General features: G+C 45.6%; 2 protein-coding genes across 2 annotated transcripts in view; both read right to left on the bottom strand.

Moving 5' to 3' along the window:
- Positions 1-6,263: 6,263 nt before the first annotated feature.
- LOC140897017 (olfactory receptor 5AP2-like) lies at positions 6,264-7,211 on the bottom strand. Its single transcript, XM_073309272.1, has one exon. It carries the CDS (start codon positions 7,209-7,211, stop codon positions 6,264-6,266), a length of 948 nt encoding a protein of 315 aa, XP_073165373.1.
- A 6,362-nt stretch (positions 7,212-13,573) lies between these two features.
- The window catches only part of LOC140897210 (cytosolic phospholipase A2 gamma-like), a 31,546-nt gene continuing 28,594 nt past the window's right edge, over positions 13,574-16,525 (bottom strand). Inside the window, exon 10 of the mRNA XM_073309603.1 lies at positions 13,574-13,740. Within this exon, the coding sequence (XP_073165704.1) occupies positions 13,574-13,740 (167 nt within the window). The remainder of the gene's footprint in view (positions 13,741-16,525) is intronic.

Below are 16,525 nucleotides of genomic sequence, written 5' to 3' on the forward strand. Positions count from 1 at the left end.
TGTATTCTGGGCAATTTGTTTAGGCAAAATTTAAAAAAAAACAAAGTAACACTATTTTTTTAAAGAACTCCTTTAATCAGTTTGAAAGCTCTAACCGGTCTTTCTACATTTTGATATAGTATTGTAAAGTTCTGCTTTGCATGAGGGTTTTGTCAAACATTGCTTTTCCCCAGGGACTTATTTCTTCACAATTCACATTCCTGTAAACTATTTTTTCTTACTCTGCAAGGCGTTCAGGCAACAACAACAATCACTAAAATTACTTAAATCTTTCTGTAAGTTGTATCACAGAGACGATAGTTATTTAGTGATGGAAATTAAGTAAATAACATTTTTTAAAATATAAACCATGACAATGTACATCAGTAAATAATCTCCATAAACGAAGGCTTGTCTACTTCAGTGGTCCTCGATCATGTGCAAACGACAGAAGGGTTTTATTTAGCATTGCCTGCTGCAGTTGAGGTGCCCCCTTTGGCCATTTCACTCAGCAGCCACAGGCAAGACACTGGGAGCTGTCATCAATTGTCGGCTGCGTTTGTGTGTTCTCTCTGTGTGCCGTACCAGCTCTGCACAGGTCACTATTTCAGCAGACCTCAGTCGAACTGCTCAAGAAGACCACAGACTCGGTATGACACGCTGTACCCCATATTCACCAGAGTGATATGATTATGGTATTATTATGATGCATCTTGTACAAAATATGTCATGTGAGGTGTCAATGGAAGTTGTGGTTTGCTGAATATGATTATCTTATTTGTATGCATGTATCATTTTTGTATATCTAGTTATGAATATTGACTGTGCATCTGTATTTCAAATGTGCTTACTGCTAGGTGACACCCACAAGCTAGTTTACATTCAGTCTAGCCAGCACATTGTGAGTGGACTATTCAAGGTAATGGCCCATTGGCAAAAACAATGGGTCATGGGATAAGCTTATCCTTACCTGAAGGGCTTTCCTGCAGATGCTTCAGCCAGTATATATGTAATGGATGCTATGACTCATCAAAGCATGCACGGGCATGTGACTAGATCATGTGATTCTGGACTCCATCTTGTGCATGTACTTTTCCACAAACTGTGCCAGGAACTTTGCTTGGAACAAAGAAGTTCTCTCCACATGGCAGAAGCTATAAAAGGGGGAAGTGACATCATCACTGGGCCTCACTCCCCCTACAACTCAACACCCAGAAACACCTTGGGAAAAAAAGACTGAACTGGGAATGTGGGCCAGGCTGAAGGGATTTCTAGCCTGTGTGTGGAAGATTGGTGGACTGTTTGTACCATCAGGGTGAGACACTGCTCAATGCAAATCCTGTCTAGTTTATAGAACTTAGATTGCAATTTTGTTTTATTTCTTAGGTGATCTACTTTGATCTGTATGCTATTACTTATAATCTCTCTTTCTGTAGTTAATAAATCTGTTTTATATTTTTTACCTAAAACAGTGTCTTGATTGAAGTGCAAAGGGAAATCTGCTCAGGAACAGGGGCTGGTGCATTGTCCTCTCTACATTGAGGGAGGGGTGGACTGGATAATAAACATACCCTGGTCAGGGTTTTGACAAGGGCAAGACGGTACAAGGGTTCCTAGGGAGGGGGCTGAAGCTTCTCTATTGTTGAGTGACTGGCAACTGCATTCATGTAGCTGCAGCTGGGTATGTCCCTGCCTGTGTAAATGCTTGTGTGAGTGCAGGACCGGGAGAGGTCTGCAACTTGTCACAGTAAGTCAGGGAGTCCCGGCTGGTGAGACAGAAGGCTCAGCTGTACCCCAGTTCCACGTTACACCCCAGGGTAGTATGTCACACTCAGCCAGTGGTGAAGGCACTCAGCCAGGTTTATTGTCAATGAAGCATGGCCCTAGCACCCTATACATGCCACAGGTACATAAGCACGTGTATGTTCGTTACAATGGACTCAGCTCAGTGAGAAGTGTGATTTTCTACTCCCCCCCCTCGGCTGGACCAAGACAACCCTTCTGCGACCCCTTTTGATGCACTCATACAAACAAGTTACATATTGCCCCTCTGATGTGGTGAGTTACCACCCTTTACCTTGTACTTATTGGTTCCATCAAAACATCTCTATCCATCACACTGTCATACTGACCATATCTTTATGTAAGGGGATGGTTGCCCCCTTACTAACATTCAGTGGGGGTGTTTTGGTTGGCTAGCTCCCAGTACTAAAAGGGGAAGGGTCTATGGGAAATCAGGACCCTGAGACTGATAGTCCCCAGGAACAATGGGGAGAGGCCAATGCTCCAGGTCAGCCTCCAGGTCAGCCTCCAGGTCAGGGCGGACAGGGTAATCAGGGAGTCAGGAGGCCAGGGAGGTCCTGTCCTCCCTGTGAGCTGGAATTGCCTGGGTCAGACAGAGTGGGGCTGAGCTAAAGGAAAGCAGGGGTGCAAGCTGAGCTGGGGAGCAGAGCTGGGCCAGATCCAGAGAGAGCAGACCCTGTCCTGGGAGCAGAGATGCAGCCCAAAGCCAGAGGCACAGCCCAGAGAGAGCAGATTTGCCCTGGGAGCAGAGCTTCAGCAACCAGAGCCAGAGATCCCAGAAAATCAGCCCACAAAGCAGGTCAGTGCTGGGAGCAGAGTCACAGAAGCAGCCTGCAGAGCAGACCTGTCCTGGGAGCAGAGCTGCAGCAACCAGAGGCAGAGGGGCTAGAGAAGCAGCCCAGGGAGCTGGAGGCAGAGCAGCAGCAGCAGTGCAGAGACCGAGTGGTGCAGCTGGGGCTGGAGCAGTCCGGAGCTGGGTGCGGTGAGCAGCTGGGGAGAGCGAGGGGGACCCTGGGCAGCGGGGCCAGCACAGGGAGACGCCTCAGCCAAGAGGCTCTGCAGGCCAGGCTTGGATCGTAACCCCGACAGGGCGGGGGCGACACTAGGAAGAAGGGTCCTAACCCTTAGAGCCCAAGAGCGTGTGGCCACCACCAGACCAAGTGTCCAACCCACAGCATCCCTGCAGCACAGCCAGGGCCTGAGAAGAAGGCCTGGGACTTACAAGGAACAGACTGTGAACTGCCCTGACGTTCCAGAGACACTGTTTGTGATGTTCCCTGCCACAGAGCGGGCTGATGTGTTTCCTTTAACCTTTCCCATTTTCCCTTATTCTTTTTTAAAATTAATTGTTGATTAAATAACTTGCATTTGCTTTAAACTGTATGTAATGGTCAGTAGGTCAGAGAAGTGCCCAGTGCAGAGAGAGTACCCCAGAGCGGGGACACCCTATCCCCTGTCCTAGGTGACCACAGCAGGGTTGGGGGTCAAGCCCCCCGGGAATCCTGGGCCCAGCCTTGTTGGGCGTATGAGGACTCTGCCAGACAGGGGAGTGGAAGGGGAGTCCTCAAGGGCAGGGAGGCCACTGGGTAAAGGAAGTGGGAGTGAGGACTCAGATCCTTTTGCTAGCCCACTTCACCGGGATAGTGCAGAAGTCAGGAAAGTTCCCCACAAGAGTGGGACTATTCCCTCACTTACATTTAAGGCTATGTGTCAATGTGTCCCTTTTATCTTTGGAGAGAGTGTTCCTACCATCTTTGGTATTGGGGTGTTCTGGAATGTGTTTGCCTGCGTGTCCTGTACCTAGCACTTCTCAGCAATGTGTCTGGTTTTGCAATACCAGCCCTGTTCTTGCCAAGTTCTGTGAACTTGCAAGCAGGCATGTTTTGTATCAGGGCCTATAGCCTAACTCTTGCTAACTTTGCTTTATATCAGCAGGGCCTGATTACTTTAGTTCAGGCCTTAGTCCTCATACCAGGCCCCTTATACCAGGCCTTATGTCTCAGGTTTTCTCTTTCTACTGCAGGAGCAAATTAAAACAATAGTCCCATATCACATCCACCTTCCCTCAAGGAGGGACTGGCCAGCACCCATCTCTGGTCGGTTCCTGCTCCCAGCCTGTCCTATCTCATAGAGTCAGAGCTGGAGATCAGTCCCCGCTCCCTACCAGACCCCAAATGAGCTGGCCTTTTCCCTGCTAGCCCCTCCCTCCAGTAATGGGGCATAGGAGCATAAGAATGACCATACTGGGTCAGACTGATGGTCCACCTAGCCCAGTATCCTGTCTTCCAACAGAGTCCATTGTCTGGTGCTTCAGAGGGAATGAACAGAACAGGCAATCACTGAGTGATCCATCCCCTGTCATCCAGTCTTCTGGCAGTCAGAGGTCTAGGGACACCTGGAGCTTGGGGTTGCCTCCCTGACCATCCTGGCTAATAGCCATTGATGGACCCCATCCTCTGTTACCCTTCCAAGGGTTTCACTGTACTGGGGTGGTCTCAGGAATTCTCTGAGGACACGACACCTTTGTCCAATAAGTGACTGACACAAGCAGTTCAAACACACAAAGCCTTTTATTAACACAAAAATCCCTATCGCAGTAAGCTAGAAGCACCTCGAACCGTGGTGACGTACAATCAGAGGTGATGCTGAATGGGCAGCTTCCCGCTTCCGATGGCCAGTCATCTGTAGGTCATCAGGGGAGAATGGTTTGTGACCCCGGCTCTTGCTAGAAGTTTTCAATCAGTGTCTTCTCTCTCTCGCTTTGTTTTCCTGGCTCTTGTTTATCTTTATAGTTAAGACTTTGGATATGTGCCAACATTGTGGTTACCACTTGTGGCTGAATTCCATGTCATGACCTCCTGCTTTACTTATTTTTGCTATTTTTCTACAAATTTGTTAATTGTTTTGCCCCAACTGGCTGTCTACGTGACTTGCACACTTACAGTTGTCAAGGTTCCTTCCCCACCCTGAACTCTAGGGTGTGTATAACTTCATGATATGGGGACCTGCATGAAAGACCCCCTAAGTTTATTCTTACCAGCTTAGGTTAAAAGCTTCCTCAAGGTTCAAACTTTGCCTTGTCCTTGAACCCTATGCTGCCACCACCAAGCATGTTAAACAAAGAACAGGGAAAGAGCCCACTTGGAGACGTCTTCCCCCAAAATATCCCCCCAACCCCTACACCCCCTTTCCTGGGGAAGGCTTGATAAAAATCCTCACCAATTTTTACAGGTGAACACAGACCCAAACCCTTGGATCTTAAGAACAATGAAAAAACAATCAGGTTCTTAAAAGAAGAATTTTAATTAAAGAAAAGGTAAAAGAATTACCTCTGTAAAATCAGGATGGTAAATACCTTACAGGGTACTCAGATTCAAAACATAGAGAATCCCTCTAGGCAAAACCTTAAGTTACAAAAAGACACAAAAGCAGGAATATACATTCCATTCAGCACAGCCTATTTTACCAGCCATTAAACAAAAGGAAATCTAACGCATTTCTAGCTAGATTACTTACTAACTTTTTACAGGAGTTCTGAGCTGCTTTCCTGATCTGTTCCCGGCAGAAGCATCACACAGACAGACACAGACCCTTTGTTCCCCCCTCCAGATTTGACAGTATCTTGTCTCCTCATTGGTCATTTTGGTGAGGTGCCAGCGAGGTTATCTTAGCTTCTTAACCCTTTACAGGTGGAAGGGTTTTGCCTCTGGCCAGGAGGAATTTTATAGCATTTTATACAGAAAGTGGTTACCCTTCCCTTTATATTAATGAGAACAGTTAATGGTGGTAAAGGTTTCAAAAAGCAGTAACACTTGTTTTCCATTATCATCCCCCAACTGATCTATTTTTTTTAGTCAAGTTATACTTTTGGCCTTCACAACATCCCTGGCAATGAGGTCCACAGGTAGACTGTGTATTGTGTGAAGAGATGCTTTTGTTTCTTTGTTTTAAACCTCCTGCCTATTAATTTCATCATGTGACCCCTAATTCTTGTGTTATGTGAAGGGGTAAGTAACAATTCCTTTTTCACTTTCTCCACACCAGTCATGCTTTTATAGACCTCTATCATATCTTCTTTTAATCACCTCTGTTCCAAGATGAATGACCCAGTCTTTGTTATCTCTCCTCACATGGAAGCTGTTCCAGGCCCCTAATTGTTTTTGCTGCCCTTCTCTGTACCTTTTCCAATTTTAATATATCTTTTTTGAATTGAACAGAATCGCACACAGTATTCAAGGTGTGGGCATACCATGGATTTAAATAGTCACAATGGAGCGGGACAGAGGTGACTGAGCCCACAGCAGCTCATTATCCTCTTCCTGGACAGTGTGGGTTTGTATCACAGTATCTAAGTGACTTGCATAACCAAGTTCTATTGAGATCTGTGCTAGGTTATTCAAAGTAGCCTAAAGGAATTAAGCACTAATCTGCCAATGGGAGTTGGGTGCCAAACTTCCATAGGCCATTCTGAAAATGACAGACTAAATCATACCTAAGTTCTGCAGCATGACTTTCCTGAAGGCCCCCTTCACCTCTTTGTTCCTCAGACTGTAAATGATGGGGTTGAACATCGGGGTGACGACTGTGTACATGATAGACAAGGCTTTATGGAAGGCTGGGGACTTCTCTGCAGATGGTGACACATACATGATAACGATGGTCCCATAATACAGACTCACCACTAGCAGGTGAGAGGCACAGGTGGAAAAGGCCTTCTGCCTCCCAGCAGAGGAGGCAATTTGCAGGGTGGCCGAGAGGATAAGAATGTAAGACATAACGATGAAGAGGAAAGGGACCAGGGACACCAGGGAGCAGGAGACCAGAATGATCATTTCCGCCAAGGGGCTTTTTTTGCAGGACAATTTGAGTAGCTCCTCCATGTCACAGAAGAAATTATTAATTTCATTAGGACCGCAGAAGCTTAGCTGGGGAACCATCCCCACTGCTAATGCACTGACTGAGAAACCAGTTATCCAGGAGGCAGATACCAACTGAAGGCAGAACCGGAGGTTCATTATAACATTATAGCTGAGTGGGTTGCATACGGCTAGATAACGGTCATAAGCCATGACTGCAAGTAGGAAACACTCAATGCAAGCCAAAGCACTGAAGAAGAACAACTGTGTGATGCAGTCCCCGAAGGACATTGTCCTGTCCTCTGCCAAGAATCCAGACAGCAACCTGGGGGCAATGACTGAGGTGTAGCAGGTGTCCAGGAAAGACAAGTTCCCCAGGAAGAAGTACATGGGGGTGTGAAGCTGCTGATCAGCCACAACTAGCATAACCATGAGAAGGTTCCCAGCCAGGGTCACAATGTAGATCACTAGAAACAGCACAAAAAGCAGAATCTGAACTTCATTCAAGTTCCTGAATCCCAGAAGGATGAACTTGGTGATGGATGTTTGATTTTTCCATTGCATGTGTCCCATGTGTTCTCTGGAAAGGAAAGAAAGAAAGAAAGAAAGAAAGAAAGAAAGAAAGAAAGAAAGAAAGAAAGAAAGAAAGAAAGAAAGAAAGAAAGAAAGAAAGAAAGAAAGATCTTCTCTCCCCAGATCTTCAGATATGTCCTACCATCCCTTTTAACTTTATTCAGTATTTATTTAAGAACAGATTTTCAAAAGGTTGAGGCTTTCTCTACACTGCACTTTCGTCGTTAAAACTTTCGTCGCACAGGGGTGTGGAAAAAATAGCCCCCTGAACGACAAAAGTTTTAACGATGAAAAGCACCGGTGTGGACAGTGCTTTGTCAGTGGGAGCCACTCTCTCGTCAATGACGCTACTGCCCCTCGTGGAGGGTGGGGGGTCAGTTTGTCACCAAGAGAGAGCTCTCCCGGTAACAAAGAGCGGCTACACTGCTTACCTTGCAATGGTGCGACTGCCGCTGCACTACCGTTCCGTTGTAAGGTGTGCGGCATAGACATAGCCTTAGTTAGGCACCTAGTGGGATTTTACAACACCTCAGTACCTAAAATTCATTGATTTCAACAGATATTATGTGACAAGATGCTTTTGAAAGTCCCACTAGGCTCTAAATACCTTCAAACTTCTGGCTCATAACCTGTTTAAGAGCATTAGTAAATCCAGCTAGGAACTTCTCTGCATCGTTAGGCACCTAAATACCTTTGAAAATCTGGCCCTTAGTGTATAATGCTTTTTCACCTGACCTGATGAAATATGACAGTTGTTACAACACTACAATATATCTGCTAAAATGACCACAGAACTTCACAGAAGGGCACTTTTTGTTACCTCTGTAAAAAATAAAATAAAATAAGAGAAGCGTGAGTCAGCCAAGCCCATAGTGACTATCTATAATTTCTTCAGCAACATACATAGCACATATGGGTAATATTCTCACTCCACTCCCATTGTATTGGCATACTGAGGTCTTATTGGACCTGGTCCAAAACATTTTTCCATGGAAATTTTTAAGTTTTTAGCCAAAAAACTTGAAAAGAGAGATTTTGGCCAAAAATTGAATTTGCAGTGCCTTCTGGGATATGTAGTTTACACCTTGTGTCTCCATTACCAAGAAGCTTGGATTCCCCCATCTGGACTACATCTTCCATAACGCAGCAGGAACAAGGACTCCATATTGCACAGCTACCCCTCACTAAGATGGGAGACCATGATGCATTTTGAGGGATGGATGAGGAAGCCCAGCCTGTAGATGAGAATGGGGACACTTGGCACAAACTACAACTCCCAGGAGGCACTGCAACTCCCTTTATTTAGGTAACTTCTCGCAGTCCTTAGACCAGTCCCCAGGTTGTATCCCTGTTTACCAGCAGGCTCAAGCAGGTTCAACTGTTCTTGCAAAATTTCCCATGGGGATCTGTGACCGGGGTGAACATAGTGTCCCAAAACCAGCCTTTTTGAAACCAAGTATCATTTAATCTCAACAGCAGGAATCAAAGCATAACACAACAATAGGGTTTTGTTCCCAAAATAAACAGCCAATATTCAGCTGCCTTACCTGAAGTTGTGGTAGGTTTAACTTATCCGGAGATCCCACTTCTGGCTTTGGGGGGAACAGGCTCTATCCCTGCAGCCTTTGAGTCCAGCATCTTGGATTTCTAATCACTCCCAAAGCTCTTTGTTTCAGTTTCCCACCTGTCGGCCCTCCCATCCGCAGTCAGCCTGGTGGTGGTAAAACTTAAAAGGCACTGACACCAGTACTGTCCTTATAGTACCAGATATTGCTGTCTGCTTTCCAGCCTACCTGCTTTCTGTGCCTGCTGAAATTAACTTCCTAGCAACCCTAAAGCAAGCCACACAATAAACATATAGTATTCATAAGATAGTACAGGCTTCTCCCATGTCCCTCACAGTCAACCAACTGTTGAGGAGCTGGGACTTGGTTGTTGACTTACAACACCTTTTAGCTGGTGTTGCTATCTAATTATATGCCTTTTTCCCATTCAGTAAAGATTACATCATTGCTATTATTTTCTTCCTGACCCTTTTGTGCATTGCTTTGACTCCCTAAGTGAAAGGGCATAACAACTCCCTCAGCTACCATTTTGAAATATCTGTTGCGTAAGCAACATTAACATGTGAATCTCAAGCGAGTTATTAATCTGGTAAAGCTTTAATGATGAAAAGGCTCAAGAGAGATTCCAGTCTTTCTTTTTTTCTTTCCATAAAGAAACAGTCAATGAAAATACAAAAGGGTAAATATGATTTACAAATTGTATATATTTCCAAATTCTGCATGTTACATGGGGTCTCCAATACAGAAGCTTGCTCAAACCTATTTCTAAAGCCCTGCTAGAACTTGGTCAGAGCACAGTCAATCCAAACTGGACCTCAGTCCATGAGTGTCAAGTTGTTTTCAGACCTGACCTGACCCAAGCCCAGTATTTGTTGTCAGACACTGCTGGGTTCAAGTTGCCTTGAATGGCGCACTGAGGTTTGAGGCTGTGGGTGTGCGCCGAGGAGTCTAGGGAGCAGAGGGGCTCGGGCAGTGGATGTGGAGGAGGTGAGGGGGAAGACCCCCCACCTTAGCCTCAGAGACACATGATAGGCTGAAGGAGCAGTGTGGTCAGGGAAGCTGCGCCCCCACCCTGCTCACCCAAAACAGCTGCCTGCCTGGCTCCCTGACGCCTGGGTCTGCAGCTGCTTTTACACAACCAGTAACACCTCTTTCCCTGGAGGAGAAACAGCCCTCTTAACCGTGCCCAAAATGACATGGCTTTGCCCGGCCACCTTTTCGCCACCCAACCCCGCTCCAGACCCCACCTCCAGGCACCTCCTCTCCCCATCATTGAGCAGGACTGGAGGAGGTGCAGGGTCTGGGCTGCCCTGTCTCATGGGTGTGACTGTTCATCTCCGACCCAAACCTGACACTTGTCATTGGGTCCTGTACCCACCGCATCCCGAACCCAGTGTCTGTAGTTGCGTCCCGTTAGGACTGGGTCAGGCACAGGGCTCTACTCCAGTAGAACTATGGGATGACACAATTTTACAACTTTTCAAAGCAGCCAGGTCAGACAATACAAAGGCAGACAATGCTACATAGACATAGCATACCTGGAGGGCAGGGGGACAGTAATAAAAGAGGAGAAGACACACATGAATAGAGAAAGGAGGAAAGGAGTTGACCTGGGACGGGGGAAGGGAAAAAGAGGAGGGGGTAGGTGGAAGGGACGTCTGGCATTCTTTGAGCCATCTCAATGTTTTTAACTAAATATGTCTGGAGGCCCAAATTTCTTCAAATGCATGTCATTGCTTTCTATGGCAATAGGTTCTTTCTGTGGCTATTAACTCAGACAGGTGTAAATATCACGGCTCTATTCTGGGCACTAGCCTACTCTTGCATTCTTGCAAAATCCTCTGTGTGGTGATCACTGCAGCCCACAAGAACCATAGTCTTTGTGGTGGGGTTAAACCCTGCGTAGCAGATGACTAACCTAGGATATAATTATTAACCACAGCTGAGCACTGTTTTCTCTCGTGTCCATCTCTTTCCACAGCTGCGCGAGCGCTGGATACTTGTTTCTTCGTTACAGTTCCAGCAGACTTCTGATCCCCTTGCTGTCATTGAATAGCATGGTGCTCCACGAATAGTGCCATTGGAATGACTTACGGTGTAAAGTACAACTCAGTGTGAGCAAGAGAATCTGAATCTAGCCCTTACTCAGGCAAGTAATTTTTTTCTCTCAAAGAGGCAAGAGGGGCAGGGCTTAGCACACAGCCCTCTCCTTGGCATCTCCCGTGGGCTAGCTTGGTCACCTCCCGGCAAGAGCTGGCTTTTATGGATCCCATTCTTAGGTGTCTGTCCCTCCTCATTCATTGCACAGAGACCTGGGCACCTCACTCAGGCTTTGTGGATCCCAGTGATTTTCTAAGCACCTAAGAGTTAGGAGCGGTGACGCTCAGCGCCTAAGGGGTGGGCTACAGTGAAAACTGACATCGGCAGCGCTACGACTCTCAGGTGTAGCCAGGCCGAGCTAACCCCTGGTGCAGACAGCACTAGGTCGACAGAAGCATTCCTCCAGCGACCTAGCTACTGCCTCTGTGTGTGAGTTGGGGAGGGGATAAATTACCTACAGAACCCCTCCCATCACTGCAGTGCGTGTCCTCACTGAAGCATTACAGCTGTGCCGCCGTAGCATTTTAAGTGCGGACACATCCTGCGCCCCTTTGTGACTTTAGTCCTTTGCGCACTCACTTACTGTGGAACAATCAGTCGGTGGTGGAACAAAGCCGGGCTATTTCTAGCACTGAGGCAGACAAGGTGAAAAATGATGGGACATTATCGTTTATTTATTTAATATTCATCACACAGAAGGCAAGAGTGTTGTAAAATGTTATTGTCACACACAGCAAAAGAAAAATGATTTGGAAATTAACAAGCAATAAAAAATGCACCGTTATAAATAACAGGCCAGATTCTAGCCTCCATGTAAATGGAGAGTAACATCATCAGCTTTAGTAAAGTTACTCCACATTTACCAGGGGTGTTAATGAGACTGTTTCATAGAATCATAGAATCATAGAATATCAGGGTTGGAAGGGACCCCTGAAGGTCATCTAGTCCAACCCCCTGCTCGAAGCAGGACCAATTCCCAGTTAAATCATCCCAGCCAGGGCTTTATCAAGCCTGACCTTAAAAACCTCTAAGGAAGGAGATTCTACCACCTCCCTAGGTGGATGGATCATGGATCACAGGTTGGCACAAAATTTCTTTCTTACTTCCATTCCTTTTCTAAACTAGGAGAACCCACAGAGAAATCTTGCAGACACATTTGTGTGCCAGGCAGCTGTAATATTATCATTCTGCACAATGTAAATTTCTGTGTGACAGTGGTGTAGGGTGACCAGATAGCAAGTGTGAAAAATCGGGACACGTTTTTTGGTGGGGTGGGGGAATAGTTGTGTATATAAGACAAAGCCCCTAATATCGGAATGGTCCCAAGAATATTGGGATGTCTGGTCAACCGAGAGTGGTGCCATGTGAGCACTGACAAACCAACATGTATGTATGTGTCTTATAAATTCTATCTATCTATCTATCCCCATATACCCCATCTATTTATATTAACTTATTATGTATTAATCTGTCCATCACCACAAGCTATTGTATATTCATCTATCTAGTTATGTCAACCCTCTCATCACAAGCTATTGTATGTATTGTAGATAAATCTAGCTAGCTAGCTCGATCATCATTATCTACCGTCTATCTACTTATGTGTCTAATAATCATCACATACTATCTATCTAGGCATCTAGGACCATTTTACCAAATTCATTATTCCATAGCCAGAGCTACATTCACAAAAGGATTTGGCTCCTAGTGGCCATATTACATACCAGAAGCCCAGCATCAGGCCCCACTGGGAGTCACCAAACCCCCACTCAGCTGTCGCTGAATCCTGTAGATGCCTTATCTCAGTCAACACCTATGTTTTGGCAGTAAGAGTTCCCTTGGTGCCTCTGGACATGCACACGGCTGCCCTGCTCTAGGTATACAGATGCCTAAGCCCCACAGCAATGCACGAACTGCGGGAAGACAGGTGTTCCTCCACATAGCTCACCTGTGGGGCCTACCACTGTGGGCTGTAGAGCTGGGGGACTAGATCCTGGGTCTGTGATCTCAGAGGGGAGTGCTGCAGCCATCAGGCTTCTCACCCTTGCTCTCTCTCTCTCTCTCAAAGCCGCCATAACAATTACACTTTCCCACTGCCCAGTGACGAGGGCCCTCTCCTCAGAGATAGCAGATGCCTCTTCAAATCCCTTCTCCCCCTGAGGCAGCCAGGGAACTTGACCTGAGGTCTCCTCCATCCCAAGTGAGTACGCTGACTACTGGGCTAACAGTTCTGAGGGAAGCCATCTTCCTCCTTCTCGCACCATGGCTCAGGCTCCACAGGTAAGGTAGGAAGAGGAACGCCTGTCTTTCCCGAGTAGGGAATCACTCTGGGTCTTAGGGCCCTGGACACTGAGATGGCGGCTGCAGTGCACATGCCCTGAGGCAGAAACATAGACACCCAGGGAAATTTCACTGAAACAACTTTGGTGCTGAGGGAGTTTAGGCACTACAGGGTTCTCTGGCAGCTGAGCAAGAATTTTGTGAACCCCAGGAGTGCCTAAATCTGTGACTCAGGCACCTACAGGGGCAGTTAGGTACCTAAATCGCTTTGTGAATCTAACACTGGGAAACTAACTCCTCCCTGCTGCACTTAGGTTCTAAGTGGTCACAGTAAACAGCCTCTTGGGAAATATGCAAGTCAGAGCCAGGCACAGATTTTCTGTCCTTCATTATCAGAAGCCAAACAGAGATGTGGTTTTAAAACTCCTTGGTGGAGGAGGACACAATCTGCTGGATCTCATTCAAAATCTTCTCCTTGTTGTTGGACACATTCATCTTTGCTCTTTTGAGGAGTTCTTTGACATCATCCTCTGAGTAATGTCTAGTAAAGGTGGTAAACTCGTCTCTGAAGTCCTTTATTTTACCTAGGAAAAAAACAGGTGGGTAAGTATCAAATAGAGGGAAACAGTGGTACTGCTTTTACACTTTTACTGCTCCCAGGAGCATAGAATCCAGGTACCTAAAGAGGAAGGGGAACACCATGGCCAACTTCTGAGGTTTTCTTAGAATCACAGAAATGTGGGGCTGAAAGGGACCTTGAAACATCACTAAGTCCAATTTCCTGTGCTGAGGCAGGACCAAGTGAACCTAGAACATCCGTGACATATGTTTATCCAAGCTGTTCCTAAAATCTTCAGATGAGGATTCCACTACGTCCCATGGAAGTCTATTCCAGAGTGAAACTACCCTGAGAGTTAGGAAGTTTTTCTTAGGTTTTTTCCCCCAACAAAAAATAACATGTGACCAGATGACTAGCAACATAAACAATAAAGGGGAGGGGATGAAGATCTGAATAAGTAAAGAACATTTCACAGATTTTCTGACCAATTTAATTAATTCAAATCAGCAAGGCCTGATGCTATTTACCGACGGTACTGAAGGAATTAGCTGAAGAAATCTTGGAGTCACTGGCAATAATAATTATGAACTCATGGATGACAGGAGAGGTCCTGGAAGACTGGAGAAGAGCTCATCTTTAAAAGGGGGGGAAAGGGGAGCCAGGGAACTTGGGAACCTACTAGAACAATGTTTAAAACATTAAATTTGCAAATACCTGGAGAACAAAGAGGTGATCATTAGCAGCCTGCGTGGATTGGCATAGAACAAATCATGCTAAACCAGCTTGATTTCCTTCTTTGACAGGGTAACTGATTTGGTTGATAGGGTGAATGAAGTGGACATAATATAGCTGGACATCAGCAAGGATTTTGACACAATCCCACATGACATTCTGATAAGTAAGCTGGAGAAATGCAGACTTGGTAGAACTACCATTAAGCAGATATATAATTGGTTAAACAACCTCAAACAAAGAGTAACTATTAATAGAATGATGTCAGATTGGAGGAGGTCTCAGGTGGGGTTCCACAGGGATCTGTGCTGTGTTCAGTCTTGTTTAACATCTTTGTTAATGACCTGGATGTAGGAATAGAGAATATACTTATCAAGTTTGCAGATGACACAAAGTTAGAGTGGTTGCCAACACTTTGGAGGATAGAGCTAAAATTCAAAGGGATCTTGATAACTTGGAGCATTGGGCTATAGACAACAAAATGAAATTCAACAAAGACAAATGTAAATTTCTGCACTGAGGGAAGAAAAACCAAATGCACAAATACAGAATAGGGGGTAACTGGCCTGGCAGCAGCACTGCTGAGAAGGATCTGAGAGTTGTGGTGGATCACAACCTCAATATGAGTCAGCAATGCGATGCTGTTGCAAAGAAAGCAAATGCAATTTTAGGCTGTGTTAACAAAGACATAGTATGGAAGTCACGAGAGGTGATACAGGTGATACAGGGCAACTGTAGTCAGTGCTGGTTAGACCTGAGCTCGAGTACTGTGTCTAATTTTGGTCACTAACGTATGGAAAGGATATACAGAAGCTGGAGAGGCTCCAGAGGTGAGTGACAAAGATGTTCAAAGGGATGAAATGCTAGCCCTATGAGCAAAGGCTGAAGGAACTTGGTATGTTCAGTTTGGAAAAGAGAAGATTAAGTGGGGCATGATAGCTGTCTTCAAATACTTAAAAGACTGCCATAAAAAAGACCGAGAAAGTTTTTCTCTCATGCCATAGAGGGCAGGATAAGAGGCAATGGGTTCAAACTACAGCAGAGCAGATTTAGATTAAATCTCTGGAAAAAAAATCCAAACTGTAAAAATGGTAGGACAATGGAACAAACTGCTTAGGGAGGTCATGGAATCTCCTTTACTGGAGGTTTTCAAAAGGAGGCTGGGTAGCCATCTGTCTGGGATGGTTTAGACAGAACAAATCCTGCATCTTGGCTGAGGGTTAGACTAGATGACCCTTCCGGTCCCTTCTAACCTTATCGTTCTATGAATCTAATAGTGAACCTAAATCTCCCATGCTCCATATTAAGCCTATGACTTTTTGTCCTATTTTCAATGGACATTGAGAATCATTGATCTCATCCGCTTTATAAAGCCCTTAACATACTTAAGAGGGAGGGATAGCTCAGTGATTTGAGCATTAGCCTGTTAAACCCAGGGTTGTGAGTTCAATCATTGAGGGGACCACTTAGCGATCTGGGGCAAAAATTCAGGATTGGTCCTGCTTTGAGCAGGGGGTTGGACTAGATGACCTCCTGAGGTCCCTTCCAATCCTGATATTCTATGAGTCTATAATTGAAGACTGTTACCAGGATTAGGTGAGGATCACAGCTGTTATTTATATTTTCAAAAGTAAGTTTCCAGTCCTTAGGTTTCAGAGTAAAACCTGCAAATGTGACACTGATGCACTTTAAAGGCTTAGAAACCAGCAAACAAATACAAATAACCAAATGCTTATTGTTTTAACAATGTCATGATTTTAAGCCCATCTCATGCTTTTAAGGGAGCTTATCTAGCTAGATAGCTAGATAGCTAGGGTATATGGGGATAGCCTATCTAGCTATCTATATACACTGATGTAATGGACTGTGTAGCTCAGACAGGCCCTGAAAGGGTTAATGTGGGCCAATTATGTTCCCTGGCTACACCTGGAGGGAGAACCAGACTTAGCTGAAGGTGAGTCCCAGCTGGGGAGGGAGCTGGGTGGGCTCCATGAAGGCAGGAGTTTCAGAGAAGGAGGAGGCTGCAAGGAGGACCTCTCTCTGGGTTAGGGAGTGGAGAGACATGGAAGAGAGTTGGC

This window comes from Lepidochelys kempii, chromosome 13 (genome assembly GCF_965140265.1).
Source record: "Lepidochelys kempii isolate rLepKem1 chromosome 13, rLepKem1.hap2, whole genome shotgun sequence".
NCBI classification, from domain to species: Eukaryota; Metazoa; Chordata; order Testudines; family Cheloniidae; genus Lepidochelys; species Lepidochelys kempii.

What these genes read in the sequence shown, in the direction of transcription:
- LOC140897017 (XM_073309272.1), bottom strand. Translation starts at nt 7,211, where the DNA reads ATGGGACACATGCAATGGAAAAATCAAACATCCATCACCAAGTTCATC.